We start from the raw sequence: 24,410 nt of genomic DNA, 5'->3' as shown, positions 1-24,410 counted from the left end.
TTTGCTGGGTTAGAGGAGATTGAGCGGGCATTGCTGCTGCGTGGGAAGATAAGCGGGGCGCTCTAGTCAGAGCGGGCATTGCTGCGTAAAGGGGTAAGCGGGGCGCTCGAGCGTGAGCGGGCATTGCTGCAGTGAGGGAAATTGAACGGGGACTGCAGCAAGAGCAGGCATAGCGGTGCGTAAAAGGAGTAAGCGGGGAGCTCGAGCGTAAGCGGGCATGGGGAAATAAGCGGGGCGCTCGAGCGTGAGCGGGCATTGCTGCAGTGTGGGAAAATGAGCGGGGGACTGCAGCAAGAGCGGGCATAGCGTTGCGTAAAAGGGGTAAGCGGGGAGCTCGAGCGTAAGCGGGCATGGGGGAATAGCGGGGCGCTCGAGCGTGAGCGGGCATTGCTGCAGTGTGGGAAAATGAGCGGGGACTGCAGCAAGAGCAGGCATAGCGGTGCGTAAAAGGAGTAAGCGGGGAGCTCGAGCGTAAGCGGGCATGGGGAAATAAGCGGGGCGCTCGAGCGTGAGCGGGCATTGCTGCAGTGTGGAAAATATGAGCGGGGACTGCAGCAAGAGCAGGCATAGCGGTGCGTAAAAGGAGTAAGCGGGGAGCTCGAGCGTAAGCGGGCATGGGGAAATAAGCGGGGCGCTCGAGCGTGAGCGGGCATTGCTGCAGTGTGGGAAAATGAGTGGGGACTGCAGCAAGGGCAGGCATAGCGGTGCGTAAAGGAATAAGCGGGGAGCTCGAGCGTGAGCGGGCATGGGAAAATAAGCGGGGCGCTCGAGCGGGAGCGGGCATTGCTGCAGTGTGGAAAATATAAGCGGGGACTGCAGCAAGAGCAGGCATAGCGGTGCGTAAAAGGAGTAAGCGGGGAGCTCGAGCGTAAGCGGGCATGGGGAAATAAGCGGGGCGCTCGAGCGTGCGTGGGCATTGCTGCAGTGTGGGAAAATGGACGGAGACTGCAACAAGAGCAGGCATAGCGTTGCGTAAAAGGAGTAAGCGGGGAGCTCGAGCGTAAGCGGGCATGGGGGAATAGCGGGGCGCTCGAGCGTGAGCGGGCATTGCTGCAGTGTGGGAAAATGAGCGGGGGACTGCAGCAAGAGCAGGCATAGCGGTGCGTAAATAAGCGGGGAGCTCGAGCGTGAGCGGGCATGGGGAAATAAGCGGGGCGCTCGAGCGTGAGCGGGCATTGCTGCAGTGTGGGAAAATGAAAGGGGACTGCAGCAAGAGCGGGCATAGCGTTGCGTAAAAGGGGTAAGCGGGGAGCTCGAGCGTAAGCGGGCGTAGGGAAATAGCGGGGCGCTCGAGCGTGGGCGGGCATTGCTGCAGTGTGGGAAAATGAGTGGGGACTGCAGCAAGAGCAGGCATGGCGGTGCGTAAATAAGCGGGGAGCTTGAGCGTGAGCGGGCATGGGGAAATAAGCGGGGCGCTCGAGCGTGAGCGGGCATTGCTGCAGAGTGGGAAAATGAAAGGGGACTGCAGCAAGAGCAGGCATAGCGGTGCGTAAAAGGAGTAAGCGGGGAGCTCGAGCGTAAGCGGGCATGGGGAAATAAGCGGGGCGCTCGAGCGTGAGCGGGCATTGCTGCAGTGTGGGAAAATGAGCGGGGATTGCAGCAAGAGCAGGCATGGCGGTGCGTAAAGGAATAAGCGGGGAGCTCGAGCGTGAGCGGGCGTGGGAAAATAAGCGGGGCGCTCGAGCGTGAGCGGGCATTGCTGCAGTGTGGAAAAATGGGCGGGGACTGCAGCAAGAGCAGGCGTGGCTGTGCGTAAATAAGCGGGGAGCTCGAGCGTGAGCGGGCATGGGGAAATAAGCGGGGCGCTCGAGCGTGAGCGGGCGTTGCTGTGGCGTGGGAAAATAAGCAGGGGTTGCAGCGTAAGTGGGGCGCTCGAGCATAAGCAGGCAAGCGGCGGCATGGAAAAATTGAGCGGGGGCTGCGGTGGGAGCGGGCGTTGATGAGCGTAAGGGAATAGGCGGGGCACTCGAGCATGAGTGGGCATTGCTGTGGCGTGGGAAAATAAGCGGGGCGCTCGAGGGTAAGCGGGCATTGCTGTGGCGTGGGAGAAATGAGCGGGACGCTCTAGCAAGAGCGGGCATTGTTGTAGCTTGGGAAATTAAGCGGGGGCTGCAGCAAGAGCGGGTATTGCAGTGCTTAGATGGAATAAGCGGGGTGCTCGAGCGTGAGCGGGCATAGGGAAATAAGCGGGGCGCTCGAGCGTGGGCGGGCACTGCTGCGGCGTGGGGTAATAAGCGGGACGCTCTAGCAAGAGCGGGCATTGTTGCAGCTTGGGAAATTAAGTGGGGGTTGCAGCGAGAGCGGGCATTGCAGTGCGTAAAGGAATGGGCGGGGTGCTCGAGCCTGATCGGGCATTGCTGAGGCGTGGGAAAATGTGCGGGGGTTGCAGTGCGTAAAGGAATAGGCGAGGTGCTCGAGTGTGAGCGGGCATTGCTGGGTCATGGGGAAATAAGCGGGGCGTTCGAGCGTGAGTGGGCACTACTGAGGCGTGGGAAAAATAAGCGGGGTTTGCAGCGAGGGCGAGCTTTGCAGTGCTTAAAAGGGGAAAGCGGGGCGCTCGAGCATGGGCGGGCATTGCAGTGGCAAGGGAAATTAAGCGGGGCGCTCGAGCGTGAGCGGGCACTGAAGTTATCGGCTGGGATACCAGAGAGAAGCATGTCTCAGGGGGTGGTTTACGGGAATATCAGCTCTGAATAGGGAGGAACTGGAGTTGGGAGCGGGTCCGCCTCTGGAGCCAGCGATCTGAATTTCTGGAAAGCAAAGCGAGAAAGAGAGTCAGCGATTTGGTTCTTGGAACCGGGGATGTGTTTAGCAGTTATAATGAATTGGTCACTAGCCGAAATCCAAATCAAGCGTCTTAGCAGGGGCATGAGGGTGGGGGAATGAGAACGACCCTTATTGATGCAGTATACCGTAGCTTCGTTGTCGCAGTGAACGAGAATGCTGGTGGCGGACCACTCTTTCCCCCATAGGGAAGCAGCGACCACTAGCGGATAGAGCTCGAAAAGCGCAGAGGATGATAGCTGCTGGGGCAAATGGGTCAGCTCGGGGGGCCATGTGGAGGCGAACCAGCGGCCTTGGAGAAAACCTCCAAAGCCGACGGAGGGGGCAGCGTCTGTGTACAATTGGATATCGATAGGGGAAGATATCAGGTTGGTGTAAAAGAAGGATAGGCCGTTCCATTGCTTGAGGAAGGAAATCCATAAACTGAGCTCGTTGCGACACGAGTCAGTTAAGGAAATCTGGTCCTCGAGGGCATGGGCGGAGGAAGCGAGGGAGAGGAGATGAGAGATGAAGGGGCGGCCTTGGGGGATGATGCGCATGGCAAAATTTAGGTGGCCCAGGACAGATAACAGCTCGCGTTTTGAACAGCTAGAGCTGGTTATCAGGGTGGAGGCTATCAGAATTGTTCTGTCAATTTTTTCTTTAGGGAGGGAGGCCTGGAATTTTTGGGAATCTAATTTGATACCCAAAAATTCGATAGAAGTGGCGGGGCCCTCTGTTTTTTCCTTAGCGAGAGGAACCCCGAGCTCAGAAAACAGCTTTTGGGTTGTCAGGAGGTGGGCGGCTGGGACAGAGTTTGCAGGCGAGATGATTAGAAAATCATCTAGGAGGTGGATCAGATAAGGAATGTTGTAGTTATTGGAGAGGATCCAGCAAATTGCCTCCGACAAAGTGTCGAAAATTTTGGGGCTGCTTCTGCAGCCGAACGTGAGGCGGACGGCGAAATAGAATTTGTTTTCCCAGCGGATGCCAAATAAGTGCCAGAAATCGGGGTGGATGGGCATTACTTTGAAGGCGGAAGTAATGTCGACTTTGGCCAGCCAAGCGCCGCGACCAGCCTTTTTAATCAGCGTGATGGCTTGGTCGACGTCGTGGTAATGAAGAGAGAACTCTTCGAGCGGGATGAGGCTGTTAATGCTTGGGAATGGGGAATTATGGGGAGATGACAGGTCAATGATCAGGCGTTTTTTGCCTGAGAATTTCCTGGTGGCTATGCCGATGGGGCTGACTCGAAAAATGGGGAAGGGGGGGGTGGGAAAGGGGCCGATCATGAAGCTGGACTCGATTTCCTTTTTGATCAGGTCGTCGACAACTTCAGGTTCGGTGAGGGCGGAGTTAAGATTTGGGCAGACGAGGCTTTGGGAGGGGAGACTTAGGATGCCGGGGTGGAAGCCGTGCGTGAGACCTGAAAGGACATAATCAGAAAAATGTGGATCAGGGTGATGTAATAATTCTGTAGACAAGCAAGAAACATTCACAGGAGACAATAAATATTTCTTTTGGCTTTTATTAGCCGCCTTGTGGACGGGGCAGACTAGGCGGGCGTGAGCGCCGCCACAAAAATTGCAAACGTGCATAAAGCGACAGTGTTGTCTTGTGCATCTGCCGCTGTTAAAGTCAGCGCAGACCTGGCTGTTGGAGGCAGGTGTGCGGCGGCGAAGGGAGGGGATGGCTGGGGTGTCCATGAGGCGTGGGACGTAGCTCGTGGACTTGGGCTGAGAGGGTTCGGGGTGGGGGGGGATAGATGGATTGGTGAATGGGCAGCTGAGGGTGGGGTGAGAAAAGGAGCGGCAGACTGCGCACGAGATGTTACGGCAGCCTAGGAACACCCTATTGTGGAGCTCGGAGTCGAGAGCTCCCCAATAGGGACACTGGTTCCATTGAGCTACCCGGATGGCGCATTTGGCTGAAAACAGCTTGTGATAGGTGTAAAAATGGGTGCCGCCATAGGACAGCGCGAGCTCAGCAACTATAGTGAGGTAATCGCTAAGCTCGCGCCTCCTGTGGGGGAAGGCGGCGCAGATGACTTCTGTGTACCGGGTAAACGCTATGGTGAATTCTGCAAAGGAAAGGATACGTGACTGGGCGGGGGCAGAGCTTTTGAGGGTGACGGAAAAATCGCCGCAATTGATTTGGCGATCTGCAGGTGAAGGGAGAATGGGAGAGAGGAGGGAAAAAAGGTCCACGTCCGCACCTGCTAGGATCTGTGATCTGATGGAGTTAGGTACGGGGGGTGGTTCGTTGACCAGAGCGTTTGGAGGGGGCGGAAGGGGCGTGGCTGAGGTCAGCGAGAAAGCTGAACGGGTCTGAGGCGGAGGAAAAGTGGCTGCTGGGACAGATAGCGGGGGATAGCCTGTATTGAGGCCGTCCCGTGAGGCGAAAAAAGGGGGGGGGGGAAGCGGGGGAATGGCGGGAGCCGGAACCTGAGAAGTTTGCTGCAGGCTCGTGGTAGGGAAAGCTGCTGGGGCAGAGGAGAGGGGGGGAAAGAGAGAGGGCATGGTAAGCACTGATGCTTGGGCCATGAGCGGGGGAATACTCGCGCTGTGGTCTGACAGCGGAGCTGCGGGCCATGGAGGTGGGAGGGAATTAAGCGAAAGGCGGGGCGGGAGCTGCTGACGAAGATCAGCGGCTGGTGGGGGCGGGTCCCTGCCGCGGCGGCGGCGGCGGCTTGAAGAGGCAGAGGCTGGCTCTTCGCTGGCGTGGGAAGCGATCTCCCGCCTGGGAGATCGAGGAGGAAGGCCGGAGCTGGTAGCTGCGGCGTGGCCCGAGCCGGGCGACGGCCTTTTGCTGTGCCTCGGCGTGGAGTATGGAGCGCTGCGGTCCGCGCGCGCTCTGCGAGCGGCCCTGGAGGGAGGCGTGGCTTTCGGTTTCTCCCTCGGTTGGAGGGATTCGTAGAGACCGAGAAGCTCAGCTTTCGAAGCGCGGCGGGGAGCGACGACGCCGGTGCTGGCGAGCGCCTTGCGGAGCCCCGCCACGGTCCATTTCCCCTTTGCTGGGGCGGAGGAGATGGCCGAAGCGTAGGATGACGCTGGCGAAGACACCTTACGCCTGGAAGGTGTTGGAGAAGGCGTGCTCTGGCGTCTAGGAGAGCGAGCAGCGGCGGTGCGAGAGGGCCTGCGGCCCCGCGATGCAGCCGCGGGCTCGTTTGTGGGGTCCTGCGGAGCGTTTGTGGGGTCCTGCGGAGCGTTGGTGGGCTCGACGGCAGGACTATCAGAGTCCGTGGAGTAATCCTCGGGAGGCGTTTGGGTCTCAGACATTGTGCAGCAATGCTGGAATCAGAGATAGCTGAAGGTAGGACTGCTTGGTTATTTAAGGAGCTGTAGTAATTGGATAGGGAGAGTGGCTGATTAGGTAGTGATTGCTGATGATGAATTGGCCGTGTTAATTATCTGCGCGAGCTCCTCCTGAAATTTGTTAATGAAACATCACGAAATAGTTGCATATCCCTCAGTTGTCCTCAGTGTGAAAAGATGGATCTCAAAATCAAACATTTATTGTTGGAAAAGGTTCAAATACACAAACATGCTGAAAAACCAAAGAATTTGTGGGACCTGAAGGATTTTTTTTTTGAAGAACAGCAGGCAGTTTAACTGTTCAGGACAAACAAGGGACTTATGAACAACTATCACTAAACAAATAAAATGATTCACAGCTGTGAACTTTATGTAAACTTGGGGTAATTTTTATAAATTCAACTATTATTTTCTCTTGTTGACTATATGTAAACATCTTTTATGTGAAATATCTTATTCAGGTCAGTACTAAATAAAAAAAAATGTATTTTTTATGACCCCTCTTATTTTGGTAAAATAATTAACATTTTGCAGATTCTGCAAATGGTATGCAAACTTGCCTCCAACTCCAAATACTTAACTGCTCATTCTCTATATTTCACTTTTGCTCTGGCTTACACTTTAAACTTAAATGAGACTATAAAAATCCTGCCTTTTGGTTAAAAGAATCAATCACATTTATGATAGAGTTAGTTTACTCCTTCAAATCTTTTGAACAGAATAATCCACACGCATAAAACTTGCAGGCAGAATTGTTAAGCATTAATCAAAACAGTTTTCCGGCCACATGGAGTAAAGCCGTTTGGCCTAATCTCTTATGAATAACTTCTGTAAGAAGCTTTGGGGCAGTCTGCCAAGAAACACACTTGGGCAGATGATTTAGACAATTAACGAATGAATGAACAATTTGTTTATTTACTCGCGAGGAAAAGTTTTGGGTGTCACGTAACAAGGAACAAGTTTATGTCACAGAACTGTACCTCAAATTCACTGATCAAGAATGTACGTGAAACATCATATCAGAATATCTACATGAAGTTTGAGATGATTTGCAGGAAAGGACATTCTTGATCAACCAATGACAAATCCTTTTCAACTCAGCAAGCTGCTAGGACCAGAAGCAGCTTATCATATTAACTTTATCGAAAGCTTAAGGCCATTTTATTTGTAATAGATGGCTTTAAGAGGATCAGTTCAACCAAACACAGCTACCCTGTTAAAATCTGAACCAAGAAAACAAAATAGGTCCACCGTCTCATTACAAATCAGCCTTTGACACACAAATCAAAACTATAAATTCAATGTAAAACAAGCTCAGAAATAGACAAGTCAACAAAATCTTGATCAACTGACCTTTTCTTTAGTGCGTAGCTCATCAAACATTTCCTGGATCTCAACTCTCCAGTCCTCCTGCATTGAGTGGAAGGAGTCCTGTGGCATGGTGGCCATCACAGCCTCCTCTATGGCAGTCAGCTGCTCCAAGATGGAAGCAAAGGATGGACGGATGTGGGGATCCTGATCCCAGCATTCTAGGAACACAAAAATATGTTAGACCTTCTATAGGTTATTATTACAATGACCTTTAATTGCTGATTGCATTAAGACTTGTTCACACTCATGTCAACAGAGAGTTGTCGATTTAGGCAAAATAGGGGTTTCCAATGGCACAACAAAGTTGAGAAATGTTTAACTTCATGCAAATGAAGAGCATCTTTCAGGAACAACCACCAATAGAAATTAATACTGTGTCAGTGGAGCTAGCAAGATGAGACAGAATGAAGCGAATTTACTGTTCTATTTGATTTGCCTGAAAAGACATACATGGATATACTTATAGGCTTACTTCCACAATGAAGAAAAAGGTAGATATCATCTATAATATGCGGTCTAGCAATAACTTTAGTGACAACACTCACTAGGAACCTCCACAAGCAACTTAACGTACTCAAACGTCAAAAATGTCATGGTATATTAATAAAATATAGTGAACATCTGGATAAACAAAGGAGCACCATTAGTGAACTACCAACAGACCTACCCTCCATGAGCTTGGCAAAAGGCTCGGGGCAGGTAGATGGAATGGGAAGAGTTAATTTGTTGACAGCCACTCCATAGGCAACTGCCAAACCATCGATGCCACGGTAAGGAACCTCTCCAGTCAGTAATTCCCAAAGGAGGACTCCATAGCTGGATAGAGAAAAGAATATATTAGGGAAGAAGTGTCAGTGTGGTATGGGTTGGTACTACTCACAGTAAACAGTGCTTATGTACAATATTACCAAGACTGGCATCTTTAATGCACTCTGTACTTTTTCCCTGATAATGGTTGTACACTGAGTGCACTTGTGTTTTTATGTGTGGCTTGTTCCTGTTATGAAAGTGTGTAAATTGATCCCAAAGCAAATATATTAAAATTGCTAAATATTATTGAGTTCTCCTCTTAACCTCATAGTTATGAAAAGGCAAAGAAAGGGCATGGCAATGTTCTAGCAATGTCAGGAAAAAAAGAAAAAATTAGAAGTGAAACCAATCATGTGTTGGCACAAAGTGAGCAATGTTTGACCAAAGCAGCATTAGAACGTTTGAAAAAGGATGAGTCTTCACATTTAGCTTTCTCAAACAAGGTAAAAGGGCAGCTGGATCACCACCAAAATGCTGTACCAATTCAAAGTAACCTAAGTTTCAGTGAACCTAAAAACAAAACCAACCACTAGACATTCCATATAAGCTGCGTTTCAAAACCTTCACGCCTACATAGGGAGTTTAAGGCAGTATCCAAAATGAAACTGATTCTATTAAGGGACTGATTTAAAACACTTCCAATACAGTTTGGAGCTGGCAAGATGCAGAAAAAAAGGATTAGTATGAAATATTATTTGTTCTTTTATTTTAATATACTTTTTAAAAAAAAATCTGTGATGCAAAACTGAATTTTCATCAGCCATTACTCTAGTCTTCAGTGTCACATGATCCTTCAGAAATCATTCTAATATACTGATTTATCACTTTTTTTATGTTGGAAACAGTTGTTTAATATTTTTTGGAACCTGTGATACTTTTTCAGGAATGTTTGATAAATAGGTTAATAGAAAAGACTTATATTGTTAGAAAATATTTCTATTTTAACTACTATCACTTTTTACCAATTTAACACATCCTTGCTGAATAAAAGTATTTGTTTCTTTCAAAGAGAGAAAGAAAGAAAAAATGTACTGACCCCAAACTTTGAATGAGGTGTTTATTGTAACAACATTTTTCTATTTTAAATAAATGCTGTTCTTTTTAACATTTTATTTATCAAAGAATCCTGAAAGTAGTATCACAGGTTCCAAAAAAAATATTAAGCAGCACAACTGTTTCCAACATTGATAATAAATCAGCATATTAGAATGATTTTTGAAGGATCATGTGACTCTGAATACTGGAGTAATGATGCTGAAAATTCAGCTTTGCATCACAGGAATAAATTATAATTTGAAGTATATTAAAATAAAAAAACACTACTTTAAATTGTATTAACTTTTCACAACATTACAGTTTTTTTAATCAAATAAACGCAGCCTTGATGTGCAGAAAAGTCTTTAAAAAGCATTAAAATCTTACTGAACCCAAACTTTTGAGCGCCATTGTATATATATTTATGGCACACAAACATTGGGTAAAAATCAGTATGTAAAACCATAAGTATATTAAAACTGCTAAAACTATGCTTCACAGAAAGATAATAACCCTGCTTGCATTTTTGAAAACCTGGAAGTGTACCTATGATGCCTGAGTGATTGTGCCTTCCTCAAATAACTAACTGACTATAATAACAGGCTTTGTGTTCAACATTGTAATTAAGTAAAAATAACAGCTTACCTCCAGACATCACTCCCTTTAGAAAACAGAGAGGATTTAATGACCTCAGGAGCCATCCAGGAATAAGTGCCAGCTGCACTCATTTTGGTCGTTTTGTGCCATTCACGGGCCAGGCCAAAGTCAGTAATCTTCAGGATTTTTCGACCGATGTCATCATTCTCAATTTTTTCAAGTAATAAAACTAAAAAAAAGAAAAACAAAGAAGAAATGTGTTAGTTATTTGTACTACATTAGTTATAAATTAATTGCTGAAATAAATAGACAAGAAAAAGTGATTGGGCCGTTCAGATCAGCCACTTTAAGGTATGATGGGAATGTTTTCTACACGTGAGCCTTTGCCTTTGAGCATTTATGTCAAAGAATAACAATACAAGAATGCTAAGAGGATAATCAAATTTCCACTCTTTTATCAAGAAGTGGAATCTTCAAGGACGCAGGCCTACATGAAGAACTCGGAGCGACATACAAGTCGCTCTAGTTTACAATAGTCTCATACCAAATGACAAACAACATGAGAATGTAGGCCAGCATGCTTTGAAGTATGGAACATCCTGAGGTCAAAAGTAGTATTATTTCTCACCCGTTCTGTCCTTGACAATCATCCAACTTGAGACCTTTATCAACATCAGTATGTAATAAATAGGGAGGCCCTCGGTTGATAACTGCATGTCTGATCAATCTGACCTTGACTCCCTTTCTATCATGACCTGAGGGAGTAACTAAGTACTTTTATTTGTGGACAGATTTTATTAAACACTTTCTAACTTTCCCAGCCTTTATAATGTAGTGTTGAGGACTGGCCTTGACTACACTCCCAGTTTATGCATCGGTTACAATGTAAGCCATTTAGTGAAACTGAATATAACATTTTCACCCATTCAGTGTGATCTAAGTTAAAACTTAGTTTCACAGTAAAGATTTTAGTTTCTTTACAATTATATTCAAATCTGACTCCTGAACTTTAAGGTCCCATATTGTCAAAATCGAAATTTCCTGGCTTTTTTCATGATAACTGAGGTCTAGGGGCTATGTAACTACCATATGAGTTTCAAAACAGTCAATCCACAGTAAACTGCACACAGCCTGCTTAAAGTAGCTGTTCATTTTCACGAGCCGCTGTGACTTCCGCAAAGATGTGACGTCCGATCTACTCAGTCACCGCCTTCAGTCAACCCCCCAGCACTAATCACGTCCCACCCTCCTTTTGTCAAACCCAGACAATATCGTGTCCATAACATTGCTAAGCAACAACACGAAAACAAGTCGAGAAAACCCTGTTCAGTCGATAGATGTCGAAACTACATCATTGCACAGGTTTCAGAACAACGTGAATATAAGAGACCAGTGGCACGTCAACTTCAGCCTCTTTCACACAGCGATTCCGGTAAATACACGGATAATGTGTCCCATGATTTGTTCCGGAGTTGTTTAATTTGGTTCATTCACAGTTGTTTTCCGGAATCTGTGCGTGCTTTACACACAACCCATAAAGACGTGACGTTTGGATGAGATGTAATGTGACGCGTACGTTTCACTAAACTGAAACTAACCTGAACAAACTGTGCTTCAGCGCTGATAGTGAGGAGCTGGCTCTGTCTGATCGCCGCTTCATTCCACTTTGCACGTATTTTTTCGTTGTGAAGAGTCGCATGATAACGTGCATCATCACTACAACACTGCCTTTATGGTTCTGGCTTTTGTTCACACAGCGCTCGTTCCCGTAATTTTCCAGAATCAGCGCGCATTGTGAAAGGGGCTTTACTAAAGCAACAGTTATGTAGCTTACTGCATTCGGTGTTTGGACAAAAAAAATAAATAAATAAAAAAAAAAAAACATTAATGATCATTCTGAAATATCCTGTTGAGCATCAGCAGGCTAGGCTCTCTCCATGGCTCTGGGTTCGGCTACAACGATACATGACCGTAGTTACCTGTGATTGGCCTGGCTGTGCGTCACTCAGAAAACAACAGGCCAATCAGAAGAGAGGCTCATGAATATTAATTAGATGGGCCAAAATCGGCTGTAAAAATATATTGAGATGGATATATTCTTAAGGACATCAACAACTAAAATAAACCTCCAGAAATGTGTACAATATGGGACCTTTAAAATTGAGTTCCAGCCTCAGAGGAGACAAGAGAGCAGTGGATTTACAGATTTATTTACTGTATATTACGCTGCTGCCACACAGATCTAATACAAACATGAAATTTCTTTCCCAGCTGTTTACCTTCACAGACATAACCGACTGTTTTTGTAACTCCTGTGTGTTTTTAACATAAACGTGTGTATTTGACAGTTTATGCGCAAGACGACATGAAAGAGAAGTTAGTTTAGTACTCACATGCCGCAGGACATGACATGATTTCAGCACGAACTACATGATAATCAAAACCAAACAGATTTTTTTTGGCTCAGCTCTTACTGGAAAAGGGGGCAGGGAGCAGCAGCTTTTTTGCATTTAAAGAGACATGTACAAAAACAGCCTGTTTCTGCTTCCACTCTAAATGGGCATTTTTTTTTTTTTTTTTTATAATTATATTTATTGCATTTTCATTATAATACAAAAATAACAAGACATCGTCATACAGCAACAAAAACAAAACAAAAACAAAGAACAAAAATAGCTCAGACTTTAAATAACACAGGATTACCTCATATAAAACAGATAAGGAAAAAAAGAAAAAAAAAAAAAGTTAAATGTCTAGAGAGTTAAACAATTACAACATTCCTTGTAATATAATAGGACTAAGATGAGGTTCCAAATAGTCAAGATATGGGGTCCAGACTTTATTAAACTGGCCTGTTTTTCGATGCAATACATAGGTAAGACGCTCCAGGGGAATCATCTGAAAAATTATCTTATGCCAACCTTTAAGTGATGGAGATTTATCACTAATCCAATTAAGTAAAATATTTTTCCTGGCAGCAAAGGCCAGAATATTATACAATTTCTTATTAACAGATGAAGCAATGCGTCCATTAGGAATACCCAACAACAATGAGACTGGGTCAAAATCCAACTGTATATTAAAGATCTTTTCCATTTCCTCCAGCACCAAAAACCAATACCTTTGCAGTATGTTACATGACCACAGACAATGTGTTAAAGTACCAACTTCAATTTTACATTTTAAGCACATTGGCGATGTAGAGGGTTTAAAAAAATGCCTGCGGTTAGGAGAAATATGGAGTCTATGTATGATTTTAAATTGTATTTCTTTTGTACGTGTACAAACAGATATTTTCCTAGCATAAGACCAAATATCAGCCCATGTTTCATCATCAATATCAATAGCTAACTCTTCTTCCCATTTAGTTTTAATTCTCTGTGTATCAGCCGAAGAGATTAAACACATAGAACCATAAAATCTACCCACAGACATCTTTCCCGGTGATACAAATAATAACCTCTCAATAGAAGATATCTCACTATTCCCAACAAGTGTTGTGTTATTAGTAATATAATGCCTCAATTGGAGGAAACGAAAAAAATCATGTTTGAAAAGCTGGTACTTCTGGGTTAACTCCACAAAAGACATTAATTTATTGTCTAAAAACATATCCCCAAGCCTAATAAGTCCTAAATCACACCAACGTTTAAAACCATCATCCAAAATTCCTGGGATAAAATCAGGATTGTTTAATATTGGGGTAAATAAAGAAGTCAATTTAGATCTACCTTCAAGCCTACAGACTGATCTCCATGCTTTCAGAGTATTAACTATAATTGGATTATCATATATCTCTTTTATTTTTTGAAAGCTTTTTACAAAAAGAAGAGCTCTTAAAGGAAATTTTGAAAAGGAAGATTCAATATCTAACCAAGTAGAGGAAGAATCATTTCTAACCCACTCTGCAATATATCTCAGGTGAGAACTTAACTGATACATCTTAATATTTGGAAAATCCAACCCTCCCATGGAACTTGGCAGATAGAGTACTGACATTTTTAACCTAGGCTTGCGTTTGCTCCATATAAAGGACTAAATGGGCATTTTTAAAATGATATAATAAATGATCTGTAGGGATTTTGAGCTGAAACTTCTAAGAGACATTTCAGAAACACCTGAGACTTATATTACATCTTATAAAGAGAGGCATGATAGGTCTTCCATTAAACAAACATGCTGGGCGCTGCAAAGAACTAGACAGCATCTTTTAAAAGATAAAAGACCTGCATTTTGAGGTAAAACTTACAAACCTTTCATTTTGGGACAAAACATGAAAATTGGGATTCCATTTCGAACAGGTTTCACCTGTTTGTTGCTTTCAGGTTAATCTCAGCTGATGGTTTCTATGCACTTTCATGTTTCCTTTTAATGAAGTAACAAAACAAACGTAAACAACAGTTTAAAATTTAATGAAATATCTCTACAGACCCACACACTCCTACACAATCAGTTTTAATATTTCATAAACATTTCAGTAAACCAGTTGGTTGGATTTTTTTTTTTTTGTGTGTGTGTGTGAAACCGAAACATAAAATAAAAATAAATAAATATACACTACCTGTCAAAGGTTTCTGAACAGATTAACGTTTCAAAGGCATAAGTCTCTCCTGCTCACCACTACTTACTATTTAAAATAACAGTTTTTTATTTGAATACATTTTAAAATGTAATTTATTCCTGTGATTTCAGATTAAATGAATTTTTAGCATCATTAGTCCAGTCACACGATCCTTCAGAAACCATCAATATTCCGATTTGCTTCTTAAAAAAACATTTATTATTCCTATGCTGAAAACAGTAGAAAGGAGTAGAATTTTTTCAGGTTTCTTTGATGAATAGAAAGTTCAGAAGAAGAGCATTTATCTATAATAGAATGTTTTGTAACATTATAAATGCTGTTAAATGCTGTAAAAAATATTTCAAATGTTAATGTTTTTGCTGTACTTTGGATTAAACAAATGCAGGCTAGGTGAACAGAAGAAACATCTTACTGTTCAAAAACTTTTGACTGGTAGTATAAATAAAAACGAAAAACTTCTCAAACTAACAGTACTTCAAAACCATCCTGCTCCGAATTGCCCCCGCTTTTCTTACACATCTTTTCTTTGCTCAGATTTCTATGGTGTCCGTTTTATGGGGCAGAAAATCATCTTTAGATCATGAGACAATAACCACTGCCTGTAGTATGTTTGCCACGGTCTCTCTCTATCCCTCCAACAAGGCCATTGTTCTCTACACTGTCATTTAGAGAGAGAGAATGAGTGAGTGTGTGTGTGTGTGTGTGTGTGTGTGTGTGTGTGTGTGTGTGTGTGTGTGTGTGTGTGTGTGTGTGTGTGTGTTTTGGAGAGCACACATGCTTGAGATTCCTTAACGTTTCACTTCATGTGCCTGAAATTACAAAACTGAGTTTTGAAGCGTGGCACAGTGCCGAGTTTCACAGGGGCTGCTGGCTACAGTTCTGCAATATTCTTTACCCCCAATCAGGGGAAGCTCCCTGTCTTGGAGAGAAAACAGCAGCCATTGAAGAGATTAAAAATAATGAAAATAAGCCTTTCAGGCTCAGGAGTCGGAGCATTCTCGGGTTGGCAGTCACCTAGCAACCAGTGCTTGACCATTCCATTGTGCAAACTTATGTTAAGCTTTTGCCCCCTCGTTAGCGACATTCCTTTGAGTGAGGTATTAAAAGATTAGGGCACAAAAACATCATTTCACTCACTATTTGCTATATCTTAAAGATAATCATTGATCAGATAAGCAAGAGGGGAAACAAAGCAAATCTGATTTCATTTCTTACTTTTTGAGAGACTACTATTTGACTTTGCTGTTTGTGCCTCCCTAAAAAAATGTACCCTCTACCTTTAACCTGCTAAACAATGTACTGCAACCTGAATGGGCCTTAAGAACACAGCAGAAAGGGTCTGGCTCATGATGGGTGGGTGTCTCGAGTGCCGCACTGAGCAAACACACGTTATTTTTTCAATTAAGGTCAGCAAGCTTTTAGTGTTGTTTGTCACAATCCTGTGGAGAGATGAACAAACTGAGTTGCGTTAACAGTAGCACTGCCATGCTGAACGGGGGCAGGGTGCCACATTGCGTCTATTGTTGATAGTGGAATGCCGTCTATTTTATTGTTCTGGATATACTCTGCTAATTTAACAGAGAATGAGACATAGCGCATGTGCAGACCGAAATCAACTACACTATTGTTCAAAAGTTGCTTTTATTAAGCAAGGATGCATTAAATTTATCAGACATGTCACTTACAATATAACAAAAAATCTATTTCATTTCAAGTATTTTCTTTGGAACTTTCTATTCATTAAATAATCCTTAAAAATAATTGTTTTTTGAGCAGCAAATTAGCATATAAGAATGATTTCTGAATGATCATGTGACACTAAAGACTGACGTAATGGCTGCTAAAAAAAATTCAGCTTTGTCCTCACAGGAATAAATTACAATTAAATATATATTAGAGAATATAGGGCAAAAATATAGTATATAATATGTGAAAAACATGCATACATGAGTATACTGTATGCACGTATTATACACTACCAGTCAAAAGTTTTTGAACAGTAAGCTTTTTCATGTTTTTAAAGAAGTCTCTTCTGATTAACCTGCATTTATTTGATCCAAAGTACAGCAAAAACAGTAAAACTTTTTAATATTTTAGCATTTAAAATAACTGTTTCCTATTTAAATATATTTTTTAAATATAATTCATTCCTTTGAGTTCAAAGCTGAATTTTTAGCATCATTACTCCAGTCACACGATCCTTCAGAATCATTCTAATATGCTAATTAGTTGTTCAATTTTTTTTTTTTTTACAATTAAATGTATATTAAAACAGAAAACAGTTATTTTAAATTGTAAGATTATTTTGCAATATTACTGTTTAATTGTATTGTATCAAATGAATGCAGCCTTGATGAGCATGAATGGCCGTGTACACTCCTAAAAAAATAAAGGTTCCAAAAGGGTGTTTTTGCAGTGATGCCATATAAGAACCAGTTTTGGTTCAGTGAAAAGATCTTAAAAGAACCATTTTGAAAGGTTCCATGGATGTTCAAAGTTCTTCATAGAACCATTGATTCCAATGAAGAACCTTTATTTTTAAAAGTGGATATTAGAAACAGCTTGTACATAAATTAAATTGCTGAACAGATTTCCCTTATCAGGTCAACACTAGTTCATGAAATATGTACAGCATTTGACTATATTTGAGTTTACTGAAATGCCTCTTTTAGGTATTGGTTAACCAATGTATAGCACAGTGTTTCTCAACTCCAGTCCTCGGGACCCACTGCTCTGCACATTTTGTATGTCTTCCTCATTTAAGGCACCTGATTTTGATCATCAGCTCATTAGTAGAAAGATTCATGAACTGAACTGAGTGTGTCAGACTCAGAAACATACAAAATGTGCAGAGCAGTGGGTCCAGCATTAGGGTCTTTCCCAACTCTATCTATGACTAAGAAACATGATAGGACAATCTTAAAGTCATGCAGTATCCCTTGCAGCTATAGTATTGTTTTAGAGAAAAGGCAAATATCCCCATTTACATGAAAGAAAGGTCTCTCTCTAAAGGTCTGTAAAGCATTAAGGTAATACATGAACATTCTCACCACTTGTCAGTATGGGGAAAAAAAAGATTTAATTATTTATTATCAAAAAACATTTATATTCAGACTTAGTGAGTGCTTCTTCAAGCAGACTTATTTTCAGGTCAGTTTTCTGAACCTTGTTAGTTTCTTAAGGAGGGTGCCAGCTGTTCAAACTCTAACCTCTTAACTAACAACCTGCCTGGGGTCACGCTCATTCAGAAGCCATCATTCCTACAGGTCTTCTGAAAGGCTTGAAGATAGCCAGTGGTTTATCACTTGTTGGCTGTGCAACTCTAGACCAAGGAACCCTGCTAAAGCACATGACTCAAATCTGCTGCTGAAGCGCAGGTGCAGTTTTCAAGCAGCCTGCTCTTTTGTCAGTGACAATTGGGGTGTGGAGGAAAAAAAAAATGCAACCTTAAATCTCCAGATGACTCTAGGGCCAACATTTACAAAGGTAATTCCAATCTCAGTTTAGCAGTTAAGCATTTTGGCCCAGGTGTACAATCATATTATGGGGAATGAGGATTCAATAGCAATTTAACCAAAAAAATTTTTATAGTCACATGATCATTCAGAAATCATTCTAATATGCTGATTTGCTGTTTAAGATTTTTTTTGGGATTATTTTATCAATATTTAAAATTTGAGTTGAGTACATTTTTTTTCAGAATTATTTGAAGAATAGAAAGAGATACAAAGATCAGCATTTTGGGGGGTGAAAGAAACCATAGAAATGAATACTTTTATTTAGCAAGGATGCTTTAAATTAATCAAAAGTGATGCTAAAGACATATACAATGTTACAAAAGATTTCTATTTCAGAAAAATGCTAATTTCTACTCAGCTGTTTTCAGCATAATAATAATAAATGCTTTTTGAGCTGCAAATCAGAATATTAGAATGACTTCTGAAGAATCATGTGACTGGAGCAATGATGCTCAAATTCAGCTTTGAAATCACATGAATAAATTACATTTTAAAATATTAGAATAGAAAACAGCTATTTTAAATACTAAAAATATTTCAAAGTTGTACTGTTCTTGCTGTACTTTGGATCAAATAAATGCAGGCTTGGTGAGCAGAAGAAACTTCTTAAAAAGAAAACATTAAAATCTTACTGCACTTTTGACTGATAATGTATATCTAACTATATAGAGACCAGTGATAATGCAATCATTTTTCCTACAATCTAACTTTACATTTATTCAGTTAGCAGCTTTTATCTAAAGCTTTAGAAATGAGTAATACAAACAATCTATCTTAGGGAGGCAACAACATGGGAAATGGCAGCTCAGTAAACACTATCTAGAGTACTATAAGCAAGAACAGGGAGAGATTTAAGAAACCGTGTAAGCATAGAAGTTAAATATTTAAAAACTTGCAGCTTAGGCTGCACTCTAAGATGAGCGAATGCTAAAGTTGCCAGAAGGACTTGGAAGGATCCAGTGTCTTTAACATTAACTACAAAGGCTCCATTCAATCTCAGAGCATCCATCAATTTTATAGCTTTTCTTCTGGGGTTAGATTTCACTAGCTAGTGGCTTCCTTTGAGAATCATATTGCTTTTAGCTAGAAGACAGAGTCCACAGTTTCCTACACCACACACACTGGTTGCATTAAATATTGGCAGAATATTCCTAGATGACCCATGTTATGAGCACGTGGTGTTCTGTTCCCCTCCTCTCAGGTCTTATATGGAAAAAAAGGTTGATGTGCTAATGATAAGCTTTGTAAACGATTAATGATTAACGTGCTAATTGCGAAAGGAAATACCAATGTGACAAGCTTGTGTGTTTCTACAGTAGAGCAAATACCTGCAATTCTTGGTCAAGATAAGGAGGCATTAATGAGTGTGTGGTAACTCTTACTGTTGCTGGACTTGAGGTCTCGGTGAATAATGGGAACCACAGCCTCCTCGTGGAGATACAGCATGCCTCTGGCGATCTGGACGGCCCAGTTCACGAGGATGTGAGGGGGGATCCTCCGGCCCGTCAAAGCGCGGTTCAGAGTCCCTCCTCTGGCATATTCCATGACTAGACACAGGTTAGGCTCCTCCAAACACACCCCCTCCAGTTTAATAATATTAGGATGCTGAAGCATCGAGAAAAGTTTGGCTTCTTGCTTAACACTGTCTGCAGTCGCTTTAATGTCCTCGTCGGGGTCCTGTCGAGCTGCCTTCACCGCGACCTCCTGCTCCTTCCAGGTCCCCCGGTAGACTTTGCCAAACCCACCGACGCCGATGATTTCTTGCAGAACGAGTTCAGAAAACGGTATCCGAACGGGGGCGGACGGGTCACTCTCCCGAGCCCCTACCGCTCTATAAATGGCGGGTTGGTAAGTAACATAATTAGATGGGAAGATGCCCACACGATGGTTAATTTTACCAGTCCACCAGCCTTCGTCTCCCGAGATGGCAGCGTCCTTAGACAGGACCTCCACCACGTCTCCACGCCGCAGGCTGAGCTCGTCCTCCCCGCTGGCCTCGTAGTCAAACACCGCGGTCCAGAGCGAGCGGGGACACACGGGGGCAGAGTGAGCCCAAGCCCCGGAGTTGGAGGACTCCGTCCAGACATGGTCTTGGAGGCTCAGGCGCCCCTCACCGTTTGGGAAAACGGCCTGGGGAACATCCATGTCTCGGTGCCTGCAGGAGCACCATAGGGTGCCGTGATGTCAAATCAAAGTAAACTAGTCCAGTAGCCGTATTCCCCAATGACACATACACACAGAAACGTTTGTAAGAGCCCCAGCCAGGTCACTTTATATCAGTAATGGAGAGCGGGTCAGGTTAAATCCGGCTTAATAGAGGTTAAGAGACGCATTGCTTTGTTTCCACGTAAGCCAGATAACCAGTCTGGGAGTGCGAAGCTTCTCTGAAGCAGGGACATCAACATTAGCCGGAATATTTTCACAGCTAACTCCTTAGTTTACTTTTTAAAAACTACATTATCATTCCATGGGTTTAATTCAACCAGAAATACAAACTATTCTAATCTTTGTAAAAAACAAAGGTAAACAACATACCTAACCGTGAACGAGTTTTCAAGCCGTGAGGCTACAGGTGCAAAGTACCTGCTCATCCCGAGCGAACGAATCAAGCTAAATATACACACGATTATTTCGCTATTTAAGATAAGTTATTGATTAACTTTCGTGTCTACATGTACACAACCTCCACACAGACACTCTCTGACTAGTTGAAACACTTAAAATGAGCAGGCTAAAGAGCCGTGCTAACGCGTTAGCTCTCTCTCCAAAGTTCACAAACTAGTAACTGCGGCTCCCAAAATTCTGCCGTCGCCAAGGACTCGTCGTGCGCGCGCACGGTAGTAAATGTTTCGCGGAGTTAGTCCTATAGCCCACTTCAGTCATTCACCAGCAATCCAAAATTGATGGCTTCTTCCCTCTCGCGTAGATCCGAGTACTTTTTCAGAGTAGCTGAAACTTTGCTTGGTGAAGTCTATGAGTGCACCGCCATCGCTTCTCCGTTCCTCAGACTCGACTGACCCTAGAGGAGAGAAGGAAAAGGTGGACAAGGATTGGTTACAGGAGTTCACGTGACACTCTGCGTGAGTGCAAAACAAAAGTGGGAACTGGGAACTTTTCGTTTTTTAATCTGCGGTGTTATGCTACTACTCGAAATGTATAGGGTAATGGAGTCTGGATAAACCAATCTGCTTCACTTTACATTTTATAACATGCATTACAGTTTATATAATATGTTAATATAAAGATATGATCCTGATTGGCTTTGTTAATTTTTTATAGGCCCACACCTGTAATGTTACACTTAAGAGATGATTTCAAATGCCAAAAATAAGCAATATTGCGTTACTCCATAAAAAGTAACTAAATGCATTACTCAATTACTTTTTGTGAAAAGTAATGCATTACAATACTTTTGTGTTACTTTTTGTCACCTGGGCACTTTTTTTACAGAAAACCCAAAAGTTATGTTTTTCCAATTGTAAAGGCCCTTTCATACAAGCAAAATGTAAAAAAAAAAAAAAAAAAAATCAGTATTATCAATAACTAATAATCAGTGTTGGAAAGGTTACTTTGGAAATGTAATAGGTTACAGATTACAAGTTACCTTATTTAAAATGTAACAAGTAGTGTAACTATTTCAATTACTTTATTAAAGTAATGTAACTGATTACATTTGATTACTTTTATAAATTTCAATGTATTTATTTTTTTCTACATTTTTCTAAACTATTAATCATTTTAAAACATTTAAACTGCAGGCAGGGTTAACCTTACAGTAGTACTTAAGACTGATTACTGTCATACTTAATTCCTTCATTACTTAAATTAAGATTATAATAAATTAATTTTAAAGAACAGACACCACAAAATCAGACTTTAGCACTTCTTTTTACCTTGAGATTGTTCAGAGGTAAAATACAGATTTAAAATTACAACAAGATCTAGTTGAATAGCTATGAAATTGTTTTTGAAATCAAATATTTGCATATTACAAAAAACACGGACCTAACAATAAAAAAACTTTTAATTTAAACAAAGCTTATACACATTTTTTTGATCAAATAAATTTAACCTTGATTACAATACTGATCCCAAACGTTTGAACAGCAGTGTATATTAATTTAGTCATGGCATCTAAAACACATAATTACAAAGCATCATCACAATGGATCATCTTATTCGCATTCCCTTGCGTAACTGTATAGCATATCTGTGACCTACATACACTCTAATGTCCATTTTGTCTATTGTGTATTTTTATATATATTTATTTCTTATTCACTTAATTTGTATTCACTTTTTTTATTGTCTTAATTCTGACAAAATCATTAAAATAATCATGACTGATGTACATTCCTATATTAGTACTAGTATTACCGTAAATACGTAATAGGTACTGCAGTTCTGGTATTGAAGACCTAAAATGTACATTTTGTTCATTTTAAAATATTGATTACGACAATAAATTTGTGCACAAAATTCAAAACTGAGTGTCTATTTACTAGAGGTGGGCATAGATTAATTTTTTTAATCTAGATTAATCTAGATTAATTTTGGAATTAATCTAGATTAAAATGGCTAATTTGAATTCTACTGAAGGCATTCAGAATATGTGTGCTAACCAAATAATGACTAAAAGTAAGTCTTTGAGAACGGGTTTCTTAAGCCAGGTGGCGCATTAGACCAGGGGCCCATCTCCTGTTTCCAAAATGCATCACAAACTGCTTGACAATTGCATTTACAACACAATTAACTATACAAACTTGTGTAACCAACTATTTCCACACTGCATGTAGCCTACTTCTGAGTAAAAGGCTGCGCGACGTGCACGTTGCAGATTAATACACAGATGCGCAAGGGCATGGATATTAGTGGTGCAACGGATCACAAAACTCACGATTCGGATCACATCATGGATTTGGAGTCACGGATTGGATCATTTTTCGGATCAGCAAAAAACAAACAAAACAAAACAAAAAAGTTTGTTTTTTTACTAATTACTGAATGCTTACTTTAAGTAGGCTACTTCTAATCCACAGCAAACACTACTAGCTGAACTAATAAAGTCAGTAACAAAACAAGAACAATTACACAAATAACAAGTGTAAATGAATACAACATAAAGTTACTAATAAAATCAATAACCGTAGAATTCAGGTGCGGAAATTTAATAATTAATTTGTAAATAACTAGTGCTTCTCACTGCAGGTATTTATAGGATGCTGTCTCTTTAAGGCATAATGCACGTACCCACTACTGGCACGCATCTCTTTCTCAGCTGTTTCGGTTCACTGAAGACATAACCGACTGTGTTTACCAGAACACCAAAACGGGTATTAAGATATGACTTTGTATGTGTGTTTCCATTCAAAAAAGAAGTTAAAGAGGAATCAATCTGTGTGAATCGCGCCTCTCTCTGTCTCTCTCTCTCTCTCTCTCTCTCTCTCTCTCTCTCTCGGTGCGCGTGCTCTCTTCAGGTGTGTGCGTCGGCGTGCGTGTTCCCTTTTTAAATTGTTTGAATTGGTAAATTGGCAAGACAAAACATGTGCCAATTATAAACTTTTACTCTATGATGGTTAAATTTAACAGTTAATCCGCGAATCACATGCGTGCAGAACCGGTTTGGTCCGTATGGATCACGGATCATCATACACTCAATTCGGCTAGGTAGACATCCGCACTAAACTATCAAGGTGAAGGTCATCACAGCTTACATAGTTTAGACCCAGCTCCCAACCCAACTTTGAGAATAGATTAACGGCGATATTTTTTTTATCGCCCGTTAAGAGTCTCAGGTTAACGCAGCACGTTAACGCCGATAACGGCCCACCTCTACTATTTACACATCTACTTGTTGGCAGAGGCTATTTACACTAACCCCGCCCACTAACGTGATCTCTAGACAAAATTACAAAAGACTTTCAATAGACAACTCCAGTGGTGCAAATGTTAAATCACTTAACGCCTCTATTTAACGCAACTGACCCGAGTTCGAATCCACCTTTTGACGAACTGGTTCTTCTCACTTTTTACATCTCACATGACATCGGAAAAGCATTTATTTTAAATAATATAAAAAGAAATAATCAAAGAGTTGAAAATAAAGTATGGGGTAGGGTTAGGGTAGATGCTGGACGGGCTTTATTGCCCCAATAAGGCAGCATCCAATAATACTAAAAATAATACTAATACTAAAACTAAGAAAATACTGCTATTTTTACTTAGTGTAAACAGCATCTATCGTGTCGAAATAAACTGCTATCTCTGTAAAGTTGAAGATGCTGTCCCGCTTGTCTGGTTGTCTTTTCATGGCTCTTGTCTTCGGACTGTCAACGCAGGGTGGGGGCGAGTGACTCAGTGAGCAGCAGAGCATCACTATGAATCAGTCCCTTCCTCCCTCCTCTCCGCTCATGTGAAGCT

At 42.1% G+C, this 24,410-nt stretch overlaps 1 protein-coding gene across 1 annotated transcript in view; it reads right to left on the bottom strand.

The window, feature by feature from the left end:
• map3k21 (mitogen-activated protein kinase kinase kinase 21) overlaps positions 1-20,976 on the bottom strand; it is a 33,418-nt gene extending 12,442 nt beyond the window's left edge. The window contains exons 1-4 of the mRNA XM_073833976.1: positions 19,373-20,976; positions 9,939-10,119; positions 8,116-8,264; positions 7,431-7,606 (exon numbers count right to left, since the gene is read on the bottom strand). Coding sequence (XP_073690077.1) covers positions 7,431-7,606; positions 8,116-8,264; positions 9,939-10,119; positions 19,373-20,135 — 1,269 coding nt within the window. The 5' untranslated portion in view covers positions 20,136-20,976. The remainder of the gene's footprint in view (positions 1-7,430; positions 7,607-8,115; positions 8,265-9,938; positions 10,120-19,372) is intronic.
• Between the last annotated feature and the right edge of the window lie 3,434 nt (positions 20,977-24,410).

Source organism: Garra rufa, chromosome 2 (assembly GCF_049309525.1).
Source record: "Garra rufa chromosome 2, GarRuf1.0, whole genome shotgun sequence".
Lineage (NCBI taxonomy): Eukaryota > Metazoa > Chordata > Actinopteri > Cypriniformes > Cyprinidae > Garra > Garra rufa.
Note: the sequence above shows the minus strand (reverse complement) of the source record. Positions and strands in the feature narration are given on the sequence as shown.